Source organism: Salmo salar, chromosome ssa10 (assembly GCF_905237065.1).
Source record: "Salmo salar chromosome ssa10, Ssal_v3.1, whole genome shotgun sequence".
Lineage (NCBI taxonomy): Eukaryota > Metazoa > Chordata > Actinopteri > Salmoniformes > Salmonidae > Salmo > Salmo salar.
Window position 1 is genome coordinate 119172493 of NC_059451.1, and position 24289 is coordinate 119196781.

Consider the following 24289-nt stretch of genomic DNA (forward strand, 5'->3'; position numbering starts at 1 on the left):
ATCTGGTACTGGTACTCCCTGTATATAGCTCCACATTGATCTGGTACTCCCTGTATATAGCTCCACATTGATCTGGTACTCCCTGTATATAGCTCCACATTGATCTGGTACTGGTACTCCCTGTATATAGCTCTACATTGATCTGGTACTCCCTGTATATAGCTCCACATTGATCTGGTACTCCCTGTATATAGCTCCACATTGATCTGGTACTCCCTGTATATAGCTCCACATTGATCTGGTACTGGTACTCCCTGTATATAGCTCCACATTGATCTGGTACTGGTACTGCCTGTATATAGCTCCACATTGATCTGGTACTGGTACTCCCTGTATATAGCTCCATATTGATCTGGTACTGATACTCCCTGTATATAGCTCCACATTGATCTGGTACTCCCTGTATATAGCTCCACATTGATCTGGTCCTGGTACTTCCTGTATATAGCTCCACATTGATCTGGTACTGGTACTCCCTGTATATAGATCCACATTGATCTGGTACTGGTACTCCCTGTATATAGCTCCACATTGATCTGGTACTCGTACTCCCTGTATATAGCTCCACATTGATCTGGTACTGGTACTTCCTGTATATAGCTCCACATTGATCTGGTACTGGTAGTCCCTGTATATAGCTCCACATTGATCTGGTACTCCCTGTATATAGCTCCACATTGATCTGGTACTGGTAGTCCCTGTATATAGCTCCACATTGATCTGGTACTCCCTGTATATAGCTCCACATTGATCTGGTACTGGTACTTCCTGTATATAGCTCCACATTGATCTGGTACTGGTACTCCCTGTATATAGCTCCACATTGATCTGGTACTGGTACTCCCTGTATATATCTCCCTTCTTGTGCATTTTATTTAATTCCTCGTGTTACTGTTTCATTTGTAATTATTTTAATTTTAAAGTGCAGCATGTGGCCTCAATTAGCCCAGCTATCTGTATCCGAGTAGTGTCTCTCTCTCTTCCTGCTCCCATCTCACCAGCCGCTTCACAGCTGCAGCAATATAGCGCCAGCCTCTCCCTCACTCAGCAGCGCGTAAGCAAAAAAAAAAAAATGTATTTCCAACATCCAGATATCCAACAACAATGAATGATACTATTCGAATTGTATCCCATCCCTACTGCTCCCCAGGTCAGGCAGAGATGCAAGGACACCATTGATCTAACAGGACACCATTGATCTAACAGGACACCATTGATATAACAGGACACCATGATATAACAGGACACCATGATATAACAGGACACCATTGATCTAACAGGACACCATTGATCTAACAGGACACCATTGATCTAACAGGACACCATGATATAACAGGACACCATTGATCTAACAGGACACCATTGATCTAACAGGACACCATTGATCTAACAGGACACCATTGATCTAACAGGACACCATTGATCTAACAGGACACCATTGATCTAACAGGACACCATTGATCTAACAGGACACCATTGATATAACAGGACACCATTGATCTAACAGGACACCATTGATCTAACAGGACACCATTGATCTAACAGGACACCATTGATATAACAGGACACCATTGATCTAACAGGACACCATGATATAACAGTACACCATTGATCTAACAGGACACCATTGATCTAACAGGACACCATTGATCTAACAGGACACCATTGATCTAACAGGACACCATTGATCTAACAGGACACCATTGATCTAACAGGACACCATTGATCTAACAGGACACCATTGGATAACAGGACACCATTGGATAACAGGACACCATTGGATAACAGGACACCATTGATCTAACAGGACACCATTGATCTAACAGGACACCATTGATCTAACAAGACACCATTGATCTAACAGGACACCATTGATCTAACAGGACACCATTGATCTAACAGGACACCATTGATCTAACAGTACACCATGATCTAACAGGACACCATTGATCTAACAGTACACCATGATCTAACAGGACACCATTGATCTAACAGGACACCATTGGATAACAGGACACCATTGGATAACAGGACACCATTGATCTAACAGGACACCATTGATCTAACAGGACACCATTGATCTAACAAGACACCATTGATCTAACAGGACACCATTGATCTAACAGGACACCATTGATCTAACAGGACACCATTGATCTAACAGGACACCATTGGATAACAGGACACCATTGATCTAACAGGACACCATTGATCTAACAGGACACCATGATATAACAGGACACCATTGATCTAACAGGACACCATTGATCTAACAGGACACCATGATATAACAGTACACCATTGCAGCTACATTGTAAGAGTAAATCTTATTCTGACATGGTTGTTAGAAGAAACACAGCAGAGCAGGGACTCTGAGCAGGCTGGGCTGCTCTACTTCCTCTGGCCCCCAGGGTAGGAAGGCATGCAGGCAGGCAGGCAGGCAGAGGTGGCCATAGGCCTGGAGAGAGACAGGGGAGCACTGTACTGCCTGCCTGCCTGCCACTGTCATACTACTTGCTAGCACCATGCTCTCTAATCCAATGAGCCATTGCAACTACATTGTAAGTAGTTAGCCTTATTCAAACTTATTCAAAAGCAAAGCAGGAACATGGAGCAGGCTGGGGTTGGGCTGCAGCAGGGACATGGAGCAGGCTGGGGTTGGGCTGCAGCAGGGACATGGAGCAGGCTGGGGTTGGGCTGCAGCAGGGACATGGAGCAGGCTGGGGTTGGGCTGCAGCAGGGACATGGAGCAGGCTGGGGTTGGGCTGCAGCAGGGACATGGAGCAGGCTGGGGTTGGGCTGCAGCAGGACGGGCTGTTTTACTTTCTCCAGGCCTCCAGAAAAAGCATCCAGACAGGCAGAGCAGAGGTGGGCCAATGCAGGCCATGGGCCTGAACAGACACAGAGCACTGCCTTCCACGCTCATGGTCAGACAGAGGGCTGACTGATCGGAAGTAATGACATACAGGCCAGTAACTGGGTCGTCAGTGTGTAATGGGTGCGTGAGACAGACGGAGGGACAGCGAGAGAGGGAGAGAGTCTCCTTCGCATGCGTACTATGATCAATTACAGTGCACATCAATCAACGTTTCAGTAAAAGTCTCGGTTTTAGCCAGCCGGCTAATTTTCAACCGCAGTCCCTGGGCAGGTTATTAAAAACAATTACAATAACAATACTTACAATCAATGAGCAGTGAGCACACGCAGAGCAACATAGGACAAGCAAGACGTAGCATACAGACAGAGCAACATAGAACAAGCAAGACGTAGCATACAGACAGAGCAACATAGAACAAGCAAGACGTAGCATACAGACAGAGCAACATAGGACAAGCAAGACGTAGCATACAGACAGAGCAACATAGAACAAGCAAGACGTAGCATACAGACAGAGCAACATAGGACAAGCAAGACGTAGCATACAGACAGAGCAACATAGAACAAGCAAGATGTAGCATACAGACAGAGCAACATAGAACAAGCAAGACGTAGCATACAGACAGAGCAACATAGAACAAGCAAGACGTAGCATACAGACAGAGCAACATAGGACAAGCAAGACGTAGCATACAGACAGAGCAACATAGAACAAGCAAGACGTAGCATACAGACAGAGCAACATAGAACAAGCAAGACGTAGCATACAGATAGAGCAACATAGAACAAGCAAGACGTAGCATACAGACAGAGCAACATAGGACAAGCAAGACGTAGCATACAGACAGAGCAACATAGAACAAGCAAGACGTAGCATACAGACAGAGCAACATAGAACAAAAAGCAACAAGACAAAATCCATAAAAGCAACAAACAACAAACAATTAGGCTCATAATTTGTATAGTTTTACTGTTTACCATTTACCAGCCAGGCTCCGTCTGATGTGGATCCTCAGTCGTTATTCTAACTTATACAAAGCAGGCTCATAATTTGTATAGTTTTACTGTTTACCATTTACCAGCCAGGCTCCGTCTGATGTGGATCCTCAGTCGTTATTCTAACTTATACAAAGCAGGCTCATAATTTGTATAGTTTTACTGTTTACCATTTACCAACCAGGCTCCGTCTGATGTGGATCCTCAGGCGATATTCTAACTTATACAAAGCAGGCTCATAATTTGTATAGTTTTACTGTTTACCATTTACCAGCCAGGCTCCGTCTGATGTGGATTCTCAGTCGTTATTCTAACTTATACAAAGCAGGCTCATAATTTGTATAGTTTTACTGTTTACCATTTACCAACCAGGCTCCGTCTGATGTGGATCCTCAGTCGATATTCTAACTTATACAAAGCAGGCTCATAATTTGTATAGTTTTACTGTTTACCATTTACCAACCAGGCTCCGTCTGATGTGGATCCTCAGTCGATATTCTAACTTATACAAAGCAGGCTCATAATTTGTATAGTTTTACTGTTTACCATTTACCAGCCAGGCTCCGTCTGATGTGGATTCTCAGTCGTTATTCTAACTTATACAAAGCAGGCTCATAATTTGTATAGTTTTACTGTTTACCATTTACCAGCCAGGCTCCGTCTGATGTGGATCCTCAGTCGTTATTCTAACTTATACAAAGCAGGCTCATAATTTGTATAGTTTTACTGTTTACCATTTACCAGCCAGGCTCCGTCTGATGTGGATCCTCAGTCGTTATTCTAACTTATACAAAGCAGGCTCATAATTTGTATAGTTTTACTGTTTACCATTTACCAGCCAGGCTCCGTCTGATGTGGATCCTCAGTCGTTATTCTAACTTATACAAAGCAGGCTCATAATTTGTATAGTTTTACTGTTTACCATTTACCAGCCAGGCTCCTTCTGATGTGAATCCTCAGTCGTTATTCTAACTTATACAAAGCAGGCTCATAATTTGTATAGTTTTACTGTTTACCATTTACCAGCCAGGCTCCTTCTGATGTGAATCCTCAGTCGATATTCTAACTTATACAAAGTGCATCCTTCGGCATCAGCTAGAAATCCTTCATACCAGAACTCCCAAATTACATGATAATGACATAGCATAGACTGGAGAATTTAATGTACAAGGCTGCAGATATAACTACAGGATGCAGTGAAATTCTTGAGCTCCGAACTCCAACAATGCAGCACAAAGTTAAATACAACAAAAATATTTAAAAAATATAAATAAATAATATATACATAGTGTGATATGTTACAGATTTCAGTTTACAAAGTCTGCAACCCACAATGCATCCGGTCACAACAACCAAACACAACAACCCAAACTCCTATAGATTTATTTACCCAAGATACAGCAACAGAGGTAGCCAGTAGCAAAAGTTACAGATATGCTGAGTTGCTGAGGTCAGGTCCAAAACTGCTCAGACTATAACAAATCTGTTACACACAGTCCCAACACATGTCCTATGTCCAGATTTGATCCTGCAATTCATATGTATTAAGAGGCCAATTAATGTATGTAGCCTAACTCGACAATAAGATGTGGATGGCTAGAGAGAGAGAACGAGAGGAGGAGAGAACTGAAAAGGAGTGCAGTTTGTTTTCTAGAGCAGAACCGACATCTCAGTCTGAAACGTAGACTCACTGACTAGATTGAGTTTGATGTGAACTCATTGTTCTTGTGGGTTTACTCCTGTCAAATCTCATATTTCAGTCTGAATGTCAGCCTATGTTCCAGGGCCCTGGCATCCTTGCCTGATTTTGTATTCATTATGTTTATTTAAACTTTTTTAAACAGAGAGACAACACTGAGCCCGGGGGCCTCATTTCCAGGCGAGCCCTGTGGACACAATACACATCGAGATACACTATATATACACAAAAGTATGTGGACACCCCTTTTAAATGAGTGGATTCAGCTATTTCAGCCACACCCGTTGCTGACAGCCATGCAATCTCCAGAGACAAACATTGGCAGTAGAATGGCCTTACTGAAGAGCTCAGTGACTTTCAACGTGGCATGGTCATAGGATGCACCTTTACAACAAGTCAACTCGTCACATTTTCGCCCTGCTAGAGCTGCCCCAGTCAACTGTAAGTGCTGTTATTGTGACATGAAAATGTCTAGGAGCAACAACGGCTCAGCCGCGAAGTGGTAGGCCACAAGCTCACAGAACGAGACCACCGAGCGCTGAAGCGCGTAAAAATAGTCTGTCCTCGGTTCCAACACTCACTACTGAGTTCCAAACTGCCTCTGGAAGTAACGTCAGCACAAGAACTGTTCGTCGGGACCTTTATGAAATGGGCTTCCATCAACCGCACATATGCCCAACATCCCCATGCGCAATGCCAAGAGTCGGCTATAGTGGTGTAAAGCTCGCCGCCATTGGACTCTGGAGCAGTGGAAACACGTTCTCTGGAGTGATGAATCACCATCTGGCAGTCCGACGGACAAATCTAGGTTTGGCGGATTCCAAGAGAACGTTACCTGCCCCAATGCATATTGTGAAGTTTGGTGGAGGAGGAATAATGAACAGAAATGCATTAACAGAATGATCAATGGAAACAGGATGCACCTGGGCTCAATTTCGAGTCTCATAGCAACGGGTCGGAATACTTATGTAAATAAGGTATTTCTGTTTTGCTAAAATTTCTAAAAACCTGTTTTCGCTTTGTCATTATGGGGTATTGTGTGTAGATTGATGAGGAAAAAATGTAATTAAATCCATTTAACTTTTTTAGGATAGGGGGCAGCATTTGGAATTTTGGATGAAAAGTGTGCCCAAAGTAAGCTGCCTGCTACTCAGGCCCAGAAGCTAGGATATGCATATAATTGGTAGATTTGGATAGAAAACACTCTAAAGTTTCCAAAACTGTTAAAATAATGTCTGTGAGTATAACAGAATTGATATGGCAGGCGAAAACCTGAGGAAAATCCATCCAGGAAGTGCCATTATTTTGAAATGGGTGTTTTTCCATTGAAAGCCTATCCACCATATAAATGGTTATGACCCAGATTACGTTTCCTATGGCTTCCACTAGTTGTGAACAGTCTTTAGACATTGTTTCAGGCTTTTATTCTGAAAAATGAGGGAGAATGACAACATTGACTGTGTGGACCCTGGGATGTCCCCAGAGCTGGTTACTGCGTGCGACCGAGAGCGCGCCTTTCTTGTTTTTCTTTTATATTGACGACGCTTTTGTCCGGATGAAATATTATCGATCATTTAGGCTAAAAACAACCTGAGGATTGATTAAAAATCATCGTTTGACACGTTTCCACGAACTTTACGGATACTATTTGGAATTACCGTCTGCCCGTTGTGACCGCATTTGAGCCATTGGATTACTGAACAAAACGCACCAACAAAATTGAGCTTTTTGGATATAAAGAGGGACTTTATCAAACAAAACAAACATTTATTGTGTAACCGGGAGTCTTGTGAATGTAACCATACGAAGAGCATCAAAGGAAAGTGATTAATTTTATTGCTATTTCTGACTTTCGTGACTAATCTACTTGGCTGCAAACTGTTTGTAATGTTTTGTGTGCTGAGCGCTGTCCTCAGATAATCGTATGGTTTGCTTTCGCCGTAAAGCCTTTTTGAAATTTGACACGGCGGCTGGATTAACAACAAGTTAAGCTTTATTTTGATGTATTGCATTTGTGATTTCATGAAAGTTAAATATTTATAGTAATTTAATTTGAATTTGGCGCTCTGCAATTTCACCGGAAGTTGTCGAGGTGGGACGATGCAGGCTCCGCAACTGAGATAGGCATCAATGTCAAGGCTGTGGGTAACTGGTGAAAGGAGTCAGGCGCAGGAGAGCTGAGATGCGTGGACAAGGTATTTAATTCAAGAAAACACCAGTATAAACACAATACTATGGTGCTGGAAAAATACCGGTACCACGAAATAAACGGACGTAATAACAAAACACGGTAACAATATACCAGCCGTCAGATACAGCCTTACAATAAAACAAACACGCACACAAACATGGGGGAAACCAGAGGGTTAAATAATGAACATGTAATGGGGGAATTGAAACCAGGTGTGTAAAAAACAAAGAGAAAACAAATGTAAAATGAAAAGTGGATCGGAAATGGCTAGAAGGCCGGTGACATCGACCGCCGAACGCCGCTCGAACAAGGAGAGGGACCAACTCGTGACAGTACAGCTCCAGCAGTGCGCCGACATGGCCTCGGGAACGACCCGGAGGGTGAGGCGCAGTAGGTGGATGAATGGAACAACAATGGGCCTCAGGATCTTGTCACGTTATCACTGTACATTCAAATTGCCATTGATAAAATGCAATTGTGTTAACGTCCGTAGCTTATTCCTGCCCATACCATAACCCCACCGCCACCATGGGCACTCTGTTCACAACGTTGACATCAACAAACCGGACGTACTGACAAATTCTCTAAAACGATGTTGGAGGTGGCTTATGGTAGAGAAATTAACATGCAATGATCTGGCAACAACTCTGGTGGACATTCCTGCAGTCAGCAAGCCAAATGCATGCTCCCTCAAAACGTGGCACATAGCCTACATATCAATACATACACACAAACTATCTAGGTCAAATAGGGGAGAGGCGTTGTGGCGTGAGGTGTTGCTTTATCTGGTTTTTGAAACCAGGTTTGCTTTTCATTTGAACAATATGAGATGGAAGGGAGTTCCATGCAGTAATGGCTCTATATAATACTGTACGCTTTCTTGAATTTGTTCTGGATTTGGGGACTATGAAAAGACCCCTTGTGGCATGTGTGATGGGATAAGTGCGTGTGTGTCAGAGCTGTGTGTAAATTGACTATGCAAACAATTTGGATTTTTCAACACATGTTTCTTATAAAAAGAAGAAGTGATGCAGTCAGTCTCTTCTCAACTCTTAGCCAAGAGAGACTGGCATGCATAGTACTTATATTATCCCTCTGAGACGTGCCACTCTGTTCTGGGCCAGCTGCAGCTTAACTTAGCAGCACTTGACCACATGGCTGGACAATAATGAAGATAAGGCAAAAGTAGAACCCTCCGTGTGGTGTCAAAAAGCAGAACATTTCTTTATTAGGGAGAGACCTCTCCACATCTTTACAATCATTCAATCTATTATGTTGTGACCATGACAATTTACAATTTTAAAACATGAAATAGTTTTTTTTAATTTAACTAGGCAAATCAGTTAGGAACAAATTCTTATTTACAATGACGGCCTAGGACCAGTGGGTTAACTGCCTTCAGGGGCAGAACAACAGATTTTTACATTGTCAGCTCAGGGATTCGATCTAGCAACCTTTCGGTTACTGGCCCAACGCTCTAACCACTAGGTTACCTGTCACTCCAATCTAAGGTAACACCAAGTAATTTAGTGTCCTCAACTTCTTCAACAGCCACACCATTCATTACCAAAGTCGGCTGAGATCTAGAGATAAGGGAATGATTTGTACCAAATACAATGCTCTTAGTTGTGTTGTGGGACAAAACCGAACATTTCAGAGTGGCCTTTTATTGTGGCTTGTTATTGTCCCCAGCACAAGGTGCACCTGTGTAATCATCATGCGGTTTAATCATCTTCTTGATATGCCACACCTGTCAGGTGGATGGATTATCTTGGCAAAGGACAAATTCTCATTAACAGGGATGTAAACTAATTTGTGCCCAAAATTTTAGAGAAATCAGCTTTTTGTGCATATGGAATATTTCTGGGATCTTTTTATTTCAGCTCATGAAATATGGGACCAACATTTACATGTTGTATTGTATAATAGAAAGCTGCAGTGGAATGGGACCAAGCTAATTTTTTTTGCAAGGCACTTAACAGCTCTTTTAAGGGATGCCTCAAATTGATACAATGACGGTCGTCTATTTTTTCCCTTTTCCCTTTTTTGATTCTGTATCCTAGAAAGCAAAAAACAACCTCTTGAAACTACAGTAGAGTACTTCATCCTGATAAGCTGACAGCCTCTTGAAACTACAGTACAGCACTCCATCCTGATGATAAGCCCCCTCCTTCAGCAGTATGGCAAGATTAATAGCACACACACACACACACACACACACACACACACACACAGCAATATGACAGAATAAATGCCAGACAAAGTATAGAGGCCATAGAGCGATATCAGTTAAAGAGTAGGTCATACCTACTAAGACAGACGGGGATGGGGGGGGGACACAGCTGATAAATAGGACAGTCAGTCACACACAGCACCAGTAATGAATAGAGAGGACGCTCTCCATCCAAACCTACAATTACTGTCAATCAAAACTAAAAATGTCTAATCCATTGCATCAATCGCTTATGCCATTTATATCAACTTACCTAAAGGGTCAGACCAGGGCAGCAGGATATATGAGAGAGAGCGAGAGAGACACAGAGAGAGAGAGAGAGAGAGAGAGAGAGAGAGAGAGAGAGAGAGAGAGAGAGAGAGAGAGAGAGAGAGAGAGAGAGAGAGAGAGAGAGACAGGTTAATGGCAGGGCAACAATTGACCTCACAGTTTACACAGATGCCTCAGTCATATATCCCCCAGTCTATTCCTCCTCACAACTTTCAGTTGGGGAAATAGGCCACTTCTGATTGGCATGAGGATAGCAAAACCTTGTGCCAGGAACTGAAAGAGTGTAGCGAGTAATCCAACACTGCCCCCACCTGGTACAAACACAGGTACATCATATGTGGGATTTCAGACATGCACTGCAGCAAACATCGGTAGTAATTGATTCATGCAGATAGATGTTGCTTTGCTGCCCTCTACTGGGTACAGCTCGTTATTACATTCAGAGTGAGTACTGCAGAGTATAGACCTCAATGTACAATATCACTCATATCTGGAGGGTTGTTCCACCTCAAAAAGCACAAGAAAGAGGATTTCGACACTCACCATCTCACATTGTTCTGAAATCGTTTATGTTGTTACAAATGGATAAGATTAGCATTCCTGCAACATTATTTTGTTGAAATATAATTTAATCTCTTGAGAAATTAACCTAATTGATTGCCCAAAAATTGGCAATTTTAATTTATAGAATTCATATAATATTGAATTAATATAGTACCTAACATCCGATATGGCCCAAACTTTTTCTAACAATGATTTAGACGAGGAATCCAAAGAAATGATCAAAAGCCACACACGGAACCCACCACACGCCACACCAATCCCACCCCAACAACGAGTATATAGTATGACGAGTAGTATACTACGAGTAGTATGAAGCTGCGGCTTAGAGTATTGTTTCTTCATCCTATGTAATGTATTCCCAGTGAATTTTATGTTTTTTTCCCCGTTCAGAAAATTCTGATTGAAGTTGTTGGGTTTATGTCCCATCCTACATCCTGATGTTACAGGGTTCTGACCAATACGATTGTGCTGTTCCTGCCCCCCCCCCCCCCCCATTGTTAAAGGGATAGTTCACCCAAATGACAGAATTACATTTTGGTTTTCTTACCCTGTAAGCAGTCTATGGACCAGAGGGGTATCCTACGAAGCAGGTTTGAGGAGTTATTAGCAAGGTAACTTTAGTCAACTCGTGCCAGTTTAAAATCGGGACAACCGGTCATACGAAAGTGGCTCACCTTTTAGCTAGGTCAATTTCCATGACAACACATGTTTTAGAACTAACCTGCTTAGTTAGTTCTAAAACTGAGTCACGAGTTTAGGACCAATTAAATCAGATTCCCTCCCTGTTGCAAAGATCGTGTCATCATCCCCCTTCATTTGGGGAAGACAACTAAATAAATATTTTATTTATCAAAAATGTTTTTGTGTTCAAAATAGTAATGTTAAAATATATCACATTACACATTTAGTAAGGACAGAATGCATTTTAAACTTCACGCACATAACACTTCTGTATAACTTAATGCAATTATTTGAATCGATAGTGTGGATTAAGGTGCTTGTGCATTTTATAAGCACAACATAACACACCAAAGTCGGCATTAACAATAAGTAATAAAATTAAGATTCTTCTTTCATTTTGATTTCCGCACAAATTAAAATGTGTCACTGACTTTCCCGTGGATTGATGTTTCAGCATTGTCTCAATGAAGTGGTCTGACTCTTCATATAGAACTGTTTGGAGGAAAAAGGGGGAGGCTTGCAAGCCGAAGAACACCATCCCAACCGTGAAGCACAGGGGTGGCAGCATCATGTTGTGGGGGTGCTTTGCTGCAGGAGGGACTGGTGCACTTCACAAAATAGATGGCATCATGAAATGATGTGGATATATTGAAGCAACATCTCAAGACATCAGTCAGGAAGTTAAAGCTTGGTTGCAAATGGGTCTTCCAAATGGACAGTGACCCCAAGCATATTTCCAAAGTTGTGGCAAAATGGCAACAAAGTCAAGGTATTGGAGTGGTCATCACAAAGCCCTGACCTCAATCCTATAGAACATTTGTGGGCAGAACTGAAAAAGCGTGTGCGAGCAAGGAGGCCTACAAACCTGACTCAGTTACACCAGCTCTGTCAGGAGGAATGGGCCAAAATTCACCCAACTTATTGTGGGAAGCTTGTGGAAGGCTACCTGAAACGTTTGACCCAAGTTAAACAATTTAAAGGCAATGCTACCAAATACTAATTGAGTGTATGTAAACTTCTGACCCACTGGGAATGTTATGAAAGAAATAAAAGCTGAAATAAATAATTCTCTCCGCTATTATTCTGACATTTCACATTCTTAAAATAAAGTGAAATGTCAGATAACTGGAATAAGACAGGGAATTTTTACTAGGATGAAATATCAGGAATTGTGAAAAACTGAGTTTAAATGTATTTGGCTAAGGTGCATGTAAACGTCCGACTTCAACAGTATATACTCGTTGTTGGGGTGGGTTTAGCGTGGGGTGTGGGGGTCCGAGAATGGCTTTTGACCACTTCTTTGGATTCTCATGTCTAGCTCATATTTAGAAAAAAAACTTTGGTCAGGTTCTCACATTCAACTGAGCTTACAATTGCAGAATTGACAACAGACTGCAAAATGTACAATACACGAAAAAAACACTTCAAACTCTAATTCAAGGAAGGAGCTTGGAATCCCCATTAGCTGATGCCTTAGCGACGAGTGTTCTTGGAATTCAAGTGTAAACAACAAACCAGATCCCAGTAGTCAGTGTCACTGTATGGAATGATGATCCTTAATAAACATCTGCCATCTGAGAAAAGTAATAAACCCCAGACATCTGAGGACAGCAGCTGGAACGCCGTGAAAACAGTCCTGCTTTTGGGACAGTAGCCAGGCACACACACACACACACACACACACACACACACACACACACACACACACACACACTGTTTCACACACCCACACTCTTCAAATGAGATCACTGTCTCCTCTGCTCTGCTTTCAGCTCAGTGCTCATGCATTATGAGGAGAGAGAGAGAGAGAGATGTGATGCTCACTAATTACTGACAGAGCTCAGTGGAGAGGACACAACACTGTACAGCCGAGAAAGAGAGATACAAGACAGAGAGAGAGAGAGAGATACAACACAGAGAGAGAGAGAGAGAGATACAAGACAGAGAGAGAGAGCGAGAGAGAGAGATACAAGACAGAGAGAGAGAGAGAGAGATACAAGACAGAGAGAGAGAGAGAGAGATACAAGACAGAGAGAGAGAGAGAGAGATACAAGACAGAGAGAGAGAGAGAGAGACAGAGAGAGAGAGAGAGAGAGAGAGAGAGAGAGAGAGAGAGAGAGAGAGAGAGAGAAAGAGAGAGAGAGAGATACAAGACAGAGAGAGAGAGATACAAGACAGAGAGAGAGAGAGATACAAGACAGAGAGAGAGAGAGAGAGATACAAGACAGAGAGAGAGAGGAGAGAGAGAGATACAAGACAGAGAGAAGCGAGAGAGAGAGATACAAGACAGAGAGAGAGAGAGAGAGATACAAGACAGAGAGAGAGAGAGAGAGATACAAGACAGAGAGAGAGAGAGAGAGATACAAGACAGAGAGAGAGAGAGAGAGAGAGAGAGAGAGAGAGAGAGAGAGAGAGAGAGAGAGAGAGAGAGAGAGAGATACAAGACAGAGAGAGATACAAGACAGAGAGAGAGAGATACAAGACAGAGAGAGAGAGAGATACAAGACAGAGAGAGAGAGATACAAGACAGAGAGAGAGAGAGAGAGATACAAGACAGAGAGAGAGAGAGAGAGATACAAGACAGAGAGAGAGAGAGAGAGAGATACAAGACAGAGAGAGAGAGAGAGAGATACAAGACAGAGAGAGAGAGAGAGATACAAGACAGAGAGAGAGAGAGAGAGACAAGACAGAGAGAGAGAGAGAGAGATACAAGAGAGAGATATATATACAAGAAGAAAAAAATCCCAAACACAGTATGTCTAAACTCTAGTGTCCAAACACCCAGCGCACCCTAGACCTTCTGTCTGAGGACCAACTAGGTTCACCCAGCGCACCCTAGACCTTCTGTCTGAGGACCAACTAGGTTCACCCAGCGCACCCTAGACCTTCTGTCTGAGGACCAACTAGGTTCACCCAGCGCACCCTAGACCTTCTGTCTGAGGACCAACTAGGTTCACCCAGCGCACCCTAGACCTTCTGTCTGAGGACCAACTAGGTTCACCCAGCGCACCCTAGACCTTCTGTCTGAGGACCAACTAGGTTCACCCAGCCACATGATAATACACACAGGCACAAACCACCTGAGAACACAGCAGGAAAGGGTGGCCACAGCACTCAAGGGAGTGATTGAAAAAGCTTATTCTACTTTCCCAAATGCACAAGTGGTTATCTCCACCCTGCTACCACGAAAATACTTCCACCCTGCTACCATACAGCGGGTAAACGCAAGTATTTCCTGTGACTGTGCCTCAAAACCAAATGTTTTCCTGGCCCACCACTCCACCCTGGACTTGAACAGCCTCTATGACCAGGTCCACCTATACAAGGCAGCAGTGCCCACCACCTTCGCCCGGACTCTAAAGGACATCGCCCTCAAACACAGCCCCAACACTTCACACAGGAGCAACAATCAATAGACACCTCGCCTCAACATGGAAGTCACCACTGTGGGGATGGTATTCTCGGGGTGATGAGAGATGTTGGGTTTGAGCCAGACATAGCGTTTTCCTTGATGGCCAAAAAGCTCAATTTTAGTCTCATCTGACCAGAGTACCTTCTTCCATATGTTTGGGGAGTCTCCCACATGCGTTTTGGGGAAGAGCAAATGTGTTTGTTTATTTTTTAAATTAACCAATGGCTTTTTTTTCTGGCCACTCTTCTGTAAAGCCCAGCTCTGTGGAGTGTACGGCTTAAAGTGGTCCTATGGACAGATAGTCCAATCTCTGTTGTGGAGCTTTGCAGCTCCTTCAGGGTTATCTTTGGTCTCTTTGTTGCCTCTCTGATTAATGCCCTCCTTGCCTGGTCCGTGAGTTTTGGTGGGCGGCCCTCTCTTGGCAGGTTTGTTGTGGTGCCATATTCTTTCCCTTTTTTAATAATGGATTTAATGGTGCTCTGTGGGATGTTCAAAGTTTCAGATATTTTTTTATAACCCAACCCTGATCTGTACTTCTCCACAACTTTGTCCCTGACCTGGTTGGAGAGCTCCTTGGTCTTCATGGTGCCGCTTGCTTGGTGGTGCCCCTTTGCTTGGTGGTGTTGCAGACTCTGGGGCCTTTCAGAACAGGTGTATGTACTGAGATCATTTGACAAATCATTTGACACTTAAATAAAGTCCACCTGTGTGCAATCTAACTAATTATGTGACTTCTTAAGGTTATTGGTTGCACCAGATCTTATTTAGGGGCTTCATAGCAAAGGGGGTGAATACATATGCACGCACCACTTTTCCTTTTTTTTTTAAACAACACATTTTTTTCATTTCGCTTCACCAATTTTGACTTTTTTGTGTATGTCCATTACATCAAATCCAAATAAAAGAACAGGTTGTAATGCAACAAAATAGGACAAACGCCAAGGGGGATGAATACTTTTGCAAGTCACTGTACGTTTCATGATTAACGACTCATGGTGTAATTGTAACAACATACAAGAACTCAAGTCCTTTTGTTCACCTGACCTAGAATTCCTCACAATTATATGCCGACCTCATTATCTCCCAAGAGAACTCTCCTTGGTTATTGTCACAGCCGTGTATATCCCCTCGCAAGCGGATACCAAGACGGCCATCATGGAACTTCGCTGGACTTTATGCAAACTGGAAACCATATATCCTGAAGATGCATTTATTGTAGTACACGAGCGAGAAACACACTCGACCACTGCTACTCTAACTTCCGCGATGCATACAAGACCCTCCCCCGCCCTCCTTTTTGCGAATCTGACCACAGAAAACAGGAAGCACCCGTGCTTAAGTCTATCCAACGCTGGTCTGACCAACTGGATTCCACGCTTCAAGATTGCTTCGATCACATGGACTGGGATATGTTCCGGGTAGCCTCAGACAATACGCTGACTCTGTGAGCGAGTTTACAAGGAAGTGTGCAGGATATGTTGTACCCACTGTGACTATTAAAACCTTCCCTAACCAGAAACCGTGGATTGATGGCAGTATTAGTGCAAAACTAAATGCATGTACCACTGCATTTAATCATGGAAAGGCGACTGGAAAAATGGCCGAATACAGTGTAGTTAATCCCTCCGTAAGGCAATCAAACAAGCAAAGCGTCAGTATAGAGACAAAAGTGGAGTCGCAATTCAACGGCTCAAACACAAGACGTATGTGGCAGGGTCTACAGACAATCACGGATTACAAAAAGAAAACCAGCCCCGTCGAGGACATCGACGTCTTGCTCCCAGACAAATTAACAACTTCTTACGCGCTATAAAGACAATACAATGCCACCAACACGGCCCGCTACCAAAGACTGTGGCCTCTCCTCCGTGGCCGACGTGAGTAAAACATTTAAAACGTGTAACGGCTGTCTTCAGGAAAGGACCAAAATGCAGCAGAGTTAGTATTCATCCTTCAATTTAATTGGAAAGAACACTATACAAAAACAAGGAAACTGACAGCCAACAGTCCTGTCAGGTGCAACCACACTAAACAAGAAACAATTACCCACAAAACCCAAAGGAAAAACATGTTCCTTATGTGTGACTCCCAATCAGCAGCAACGAGCTTCAGCTGTGCCTGATTGGGAGCCACACACATGGCCCAAAACAAAGAAATACCAAAACATAGAAAAAGGAACATAGAACGCCCACCCAATGTAACACCCTGGCCTAACCAAAATAAAGAACAAAAAACCCCTCTCTATGGCCAGGGCGTTACAAAACGTGATTAACGCTCTCGCATTACTCATCTCATATGTATATACTGTATCCTTCACTATCTATTCTTTACTATCTATTGCATCTTAGCCGCTCTGTCACTGCTCATCCATATATTTTATACTTATATATTCTCATCCCATTCCTTTACTAGATTGTGTGTATTAGGTTTAATTGTGGAATGTGTTAGATATTAGGTTTAGTTGTGGAATTTGATAGATATTAGGTTTATATTAGATATTAGATATTAGATAATTGTTAGATATTACAGTGCCTTGCGAAAGTATTCGGCCCCCTTGAACTTTTCGACCTTTTGCCACATTTCAGGCTTCAAACATAAAGATATAAAACTGTAATTTTTTGTGAAGAATCAACAACAAGTGGGACACAATTATGAAGTGGAACGAAATTTATTTTTTAACAAATAAAAAATTATTCAGCCCTTTTACTTTCAGTGCAGCAAACTCTCTCCAGAAGTTCAGTGAGGATCTCTGAATGATCCAATGTTGACCTAAATGACTAATGATGATAAATAGAATCCACCTGTGTGTAATCAAGTCTCCGTATAAATGCACCTGCTCTGTGATAGTCTCAGAGGTCCGTTTAAAGCGCAGAGAGCATCATGAAGAACAAGGAACACACCAGGCAGGTCCGAGATACTGTTGTGGAGAAGTTTAAAGCCGGATTTGGATACAAAAAGATTTCCCAAGCTTTAAACATCCCAAGGAGCACTGTGGAAGCAATAATATTGAACTGGAAGGAGTATCAGACCACTGCAAATCTACGAAGACCCGGCCGTCCCTCTAAACTTTCAGCTCATACAAGGAGAAGACTGATCAGAGATGCAGCCAAGAGGCCCATGATCACTCTGGATGAACTGCAGAGATCTACAGCTGAGGTGGGAGACTCTGTCCATAGGACAACAATCAGTCGTATACTGCACAAATCTGGCCTTTATGGAAGAGTGGCAAGAAGAAAGCCATTTCTTAAAGATATCCATAAAAAGTGTCGTTTAAAGTTTGCCACTGGCCACCTGGGAGACAAACCAAACATGTGGAAGAAGGTGCTCTGGTCAGATGAAACCAAAATCAAACTTTTTGGCAACAATGCAAAACGTTATGTTTGGCGTAAAAGCAACACAGCTCATCACCCTGAACACACCATCCCCACTGTCAAACATGGTGGTGGCAGCATCATGGTTTGGGCCTGCTTTTCTTCAGCAGGGGCAGGGAAGATGGTTAAAATTGATGGGAAGATGGATGGAGCCAAATACAGGACCATTCTGGAAGAAAACCTGATGGAGTCTGCAAAAGACCTGAGACTGGGACAGAGATTTGTCTTCCAACAAGACAATGATCCAAAACATAAAGCAAAATCTACAATGGAATGGTTCACAAATAAACATATCCAGGTGTTAGAATGGCCAAGTCAAAGTCCAGACCTGAATCCAATCGAGAATCTGTGGAAAGAACTGAAAACTGCTGTTCACAAACGCTCTCCATCCAACCTCACTGAGCTCGAGCTGTTTTGCAAGGAGGAATGGGCAAAAATTTCAGTCTCTCGATGTGCAAAACTGATAGAGACATACCCCAAGCGACTTACAGCTGTAATCGCAGCAAAAGGTGGCGCTATAAAGTATTAACTTAAGGGGGCTGAATCATTTTGCACGCCCAATTTTTCATTTTTTTATTTGTTAAAAAAGTTTGAAATATCCAATAAATTTCGTTCCACTTCATGATTGTGTCCCACTTGTTGTTGATTCTTCACAAAAAAATAGTTTTATATCTTTATGTTTGAAGCCTGAAATGTGGCAAAAGGTCGAAAAGTTCAAGGGGGCCGAATACTTTCGCAAGGCACTGTACCTATTAGATACTGCTGCACTGTCGGATCTAGAAGCATTTCACTACACTCACAATAACATCTGATAACCATGTGTATGTGACCAATAACATTTGATTTGGATTTAGAAAAAGGAAGACACAGTTTTTCCTCTACTGTGAGAAATACTCCCAAATAAGATAATATTTTTTCAAGAAAATATCTCAATCAATTGCCAACTTCTGTGCGTTTACTAATAACATACATCTGGGAATTATCCTGGGTCAGGGAGAAACCGTAGATATTACTGCCAGATATGTATATGATTGCCATAGCCACACTGTGCAGTATTGATGGTGGGGATCTATACAGTTACATATCGGGATATTATTTTTGACGATATATCGTATGTTATCATTTTGACAATATTATTTTTGCACTAGTTGGCTGTACCTGCACCAAAACTCCAGTATTTTTCCTTCATAGCTTGTTCTCCATCTTCTTTTTAAATAGGGAGCCATTTTGTTTTCAGCACATTTATTTCCATGACTGATCAAAACTCGTTGTTTTCTCATGGCTCTGTCTTGTCCCTCTGCAGCAGACATATGGTGAGCAATGTGTTTGGAACATCGAACCGCAATAAATATAGAATCGTGAAAATCGCAATACAAATCGCAATACATAAGTATTGTGATAACATCGTGAAGCCTCTGGCAATTCCCAGCCCTACTGTGCAGTCAGAGTTGTAGGCCCACCAGACAGTATTTGCACTGTTGTCTTGCGTAATAGGCTAGGCCTTCCCCTACCTACACAGTAACAGAGCAAACAGTCAAACAAGAGTGGCTCTCTAAATCGGAGCCAAATCAATTGGAGAATGAATTAAGCACTTCCCTCTAAGGATGGTGGTGGCACGCACGGCAGGCCCAATCACGGACTGCACTCCACATTAGTTTTACACGGCGTACCAAACATCTTTTGATACTAGATCATGAACAACGGGTCGGCACAGGAAATGTTGTTACTTTCGATACTTCTGTCAACTGTGTCTCACGTCATATACGGATTGAGAGGATCGAGTCGGTCTAGTAATTTATCTGAATCTTTTCAACGGGGCCGTAGCTAGCCAGGCCGCATGAAGCTGACAAAGCGCAAGCCACTTTTGAGAAGAAAGCAAGTAGAAAGAGAAAACGCTGACAGCATGGCTTCTTCAAACGAACGCATCATACAAGCTGACAAAACTGGCTGCAGAATCAAACTATGGGAATACTTTGATTACAGAGCAGAAGATGAGGGCCAGCCCAACAAAACATCTAAGCAGGTGTTACAAAGCAGTGTAAGGGAGGTTTAGTTCCAAAACTACATTAAAAACTATACTAAACATGACACTTGCAATGTAACGTTGTCGTTATTCTACTGAATTTTTATTATTTTTGAGTGACAGTGACATTAATTTGTATTTATTTATTTCACCTTTATTTAACCAGGTAGGCTAATTGAGAACAAGTTCTCATTTACAATTGCGGCCTGGCCTAGATAAAGCAAAGCAGTGCGACACAAACAACAACAGAGTTACACACGGAATAAGCAAAACATACAGTCAATAATACAATATAAAAAGTCTATATACAATGTGTGCAAATGAGGTAGGATAAGGGAGGTAAGGCAATAAATAGGCCATAGTAGCGAAGTAATTACAATTTAGCAAATTAACCTGTTAGGGCTAGGGGGCAGTATTTACACGGCCGGATAAAAAAACGTACCCGATTTAATCTGGTTATTACTACTGCCCAGAAACTAGAATATGCATATAATTATTGGCTTTGGATAGAAAACACCCTAAAGTTTCTAAAACTGTTTGAATGGTGTCTGTGAGTATAACAGAACTCATATGGCAGGCAAAAACCTGAGAAGATTCTGTACAGGAAGTGCCCTCTCTGACCATTCCTTGAGCTTCTTGACTCTTTTTATTGAAAACTTAGGATCTTTGCTGTAACGTGACACTTCCTACGGCTCCCATAGGCTCTCAGAACCCGGGAAAAAGCTGAATGATGTCGAGGCAGGCCCTGGCTGAATAACATTAGCGCGTTTGGATAGTGGTTGGTCAGAGTACTATGAGACTGAGGCGCGTGCACGAGGCGACCCCATGTTTTTATTTTCTCTCTCTTTGTACTAAAACACAGATTCCCGGTCGGAATATTATTGCTTTTTTATGAGAAAAATGGCATAAAAATTGATTTTAAACAGCGGTTTAGAATTTTTTTGTCACGAAACGCGTCGGGCGCGTCACCCTTCTTTACCCTTTCGGATAGTGTCTTGAACGCACAAACAAAACGCCGCTATTTGGATATAACTATGGATTATTTTGAACCAAACTAACATTTGTTATTGAAGTAGAAGTCCTGGGAGTGCATTCTGACGAAGAACAGCAAAGGTAATAACATTTTTCTTATAGTAAATCTGACTTTGGTGAGGGCTAAACTTGGTGGGTGTCTAAATAGCTAGCCCTGTGATGCCGGGCTATCTACTTAGAATATTGCAAAATGTGCTTTCACCGAAAAGCTATTTTAAAATCGGACATAGCGAGTGCACAAAGGAGTTCTGCATCTATAATTCTTAAAATAATTGTTATGTTTTTTGTGAACGTTTATCGTGAGTAATTTAGTAAATTCACCGGAAGTTTGCGGGGGGTATGCTAGTTCTGAACGTCACATGCTAATGTAAAAAGCTGTTTTTTGATATAAATATGAACTTGATTGAACAAAACATGCATGTATTGTATAACATAATGTCCTAAGATTGTCATCTGATAAAGATCATCAAAGGTTAGTGCTGCATTTAGCTGTGGTTTGGGTTTATGTGACATTATATGCTAGCTTGAAAAATGGGTGTCTGATTATTTCTGGCTGGGTACTCTGCTGACATAATCTAATGTTTTTCTTTCGTTGTAAAGCCTTTTTGAAATCGGACAGTGTGTTTAGATAAACGAGAGTCTTGTCTTTAAAATGGTGTAAAATAGTCATATGTTTGAGAAATTCAAGTAATAGCATTTCTAAGGTATTTGAATAACGCGCCACGGGATTCCACTGGCTGTTACGTACGTGGGACGAAATCGTCCCACTGGCCCTAGAGAAGTTAACACTGGAGTGATAGATGTGCAGATGATGATGTGCAAGTAGAAATGCTGGTGTGCAAAAGAGCAAAAAAGTAAATAAAAACAATATGGGGATGAGGTAGGTAGTTGGATGGGCTACTTACAGATGGGCTGTGTACAGGTGCAGCGATCGGTTAGCTGCTCAGATAGCTGATGTTTAAAGATAGTGAGGGAAATATAAGTCTTCAACTTCAGCGATTTATGCAATTCGTTCCAGTCATTGGCAACAGAGAACTGGAAGGAAAGGTGGCCAAAGAAAGTGTTGGCTTTGGGGATCACCAGTGAGATATACCTGCTGGAACGTGTGCTACGGGTGGGTGTTGTTGTCGTGACCAGTGAGCTGAGATAAGGCGGAGCTTTACCCAGCAAAGACTTATAGATGACCTGGAGCCAGTGGGTCTGGCAACGAATATGTAGCGAAGGCCAGCCGACGAGAGCATACAGGTCGCAGTGGTGGGTGGTATATGGGGCTTGGGTGACAAAACGGATGGCACTGTGATAGACTGCATCCAATTTGCTGAGTAGAGTGTTGGAGGCTATTTTGTAAATGACATCGCCGAAGTTGAGGATCGGTGGCATAGTCAGTTTTACAGTGAGGGAAAAAAGTATTTGATCCCCTGCTGATTTTGTACATTTGCCCACTTACAAAGAAATGATCAGTCTAAGATTTTAATGTTAGGTTTATTTGAACAGAATAACAACAAAAAAATCCAGAAAAACGCATGTCAAAAATGTTATAAAATGATTTGCATTTTAATGAGGGAAATAAGTATTTGACCCCTCTGCAAAACATGACTTAGTACTTGGTGGCAAAACCCTTGTTGGCAATCACAGAGGTCAGACGTTTCTTGTAGTTGGCCACCAGGTTTGCACACATCTCAGGAGGGATTTTGTCCCACTCCTCTTTGCAGATCTTCTCCAAGTCATTAAGGTTTCGAGGCTGACGTTTGGCAACTCGAACCTTCAGCTCCCTCCACAGATTTTCTATGGGATTAAGGTCTGGAGACTGGCTAGGCCACTCCAGGACCTTAATGTGCTTCTTCTTGAGCCACTCCTTTGTTGCCTTGGCCGTGTGTTTTGGGTCATTGTCATGCTGGAATACCCATCCACGACCCATTTTCAATGCCCTGGCTGAGGGAGGGAGGTTCTCACCCAAGATTTGACGGTACATGGCCCCGTCCATCGTCCCTTTGATGCGGTGAAGTTGTCCTGTCCCCTTAGCAGGAAAACACCCCCAAAGCATAATGTTTCCATGTTTAACGGTGGGGATGGTGCTCTTGTGGTCATAGGCAGCATTCCTCCTCCTCCAAACACGGCAAGTTGAGTTGATGCCAAAGAGCTCCATTTTGGTCTCATCTGACTACAACACCTTCACCCAGTTGTCCTCTGAATCATTCAGATGTTCATTGGCAAACTTCAGACGAGCATGTTTATGCGCTTTCTTGAGCAGGGGGACCTTGCAGGCGCTGCAGGATTTCAGTCATTCACGGCGTAGTGTGTTACCAATTGTTTTCTTGGTGACTATGGTCCCAGCTGCCTTGAGATCATTGACAAGATCCTCCCGTGTAGTTCTGGGCTGATTCCTCACCGTTCTCATGATCATTGCAACTCCACGAGGTGAGATCTTGCATGGAGCCCCAGGCCGAGGGAGATTGACAGTTCTTTTGTGTTTCTTCCATTTGCGAATAATCGCACCAACTGTTGTCACCTTCTCACCAAGCTGCTTGGCGATGGTCTTGTAGCCCATTCCAGCCTTGTGTAGGTCTACAATCTTGTCCCTGACATCCTTGGAGAGCTCTTTGGTCTTGGCCATGGTGGAGAGTTTGGAATCTGATTGATTGATTGCTTCTGTGGACAGGTGTCTTTTATACAGGTAACAAGCTGAGATTAGGAGCACTCCCTTTAAGAGTGTGCTCCTAATCTCAGCGCATTACCTGTATAAAAGACACCTGGGAGCCAGAAATCTTTCTGATTGAGAGGGAGTCAAATACTTATTTCCCTCATTAAAATGCAAATCAATTTATAACATTTTTGACATGCGTTTTTCTGTATTTTTTTGTTGTTATTCTGTCTCCCACTGTTCAAATAAACCTACCATAAAAATTATACACTGATCCTTTCTTTGTCAGTGGGCAAACG

The 24289-nt window shown here is 42.5% G+C and overlaps 1 protein-coding gene across 18 annotated transcripts in view; it reads right to left on the reverse strand.

Annotated features, from left to right (window-relative positions):
• LOC106561741 (pleckstrin homology domain-containing family A member 5) overlaps nucleotides 1-24289 on the reverse strand; it is a 248718-nt gene that overhangs the window by 188435 nt on the left and 35994 nt on the right. The window contains exon 4 of one of the 18 annotated variants that reach the window (XM_045688524.1): nucleotides 9247-10249. The exons of the other annotated variants lie outside the window; for them this stretch is intronic. Coding sequence (XP_045544480.1) covers nucleotides 10246-10249 — 4 coding nt within the window. The 3' untranslated portion in view covers nucleotides 9247-10245. Of the gene's footprint in view, nucleotides 1-9246; nucleotides 10250-24289 lie in introns of those variants that run through there. 18 annotated transcript variants of the gene reach the window in all.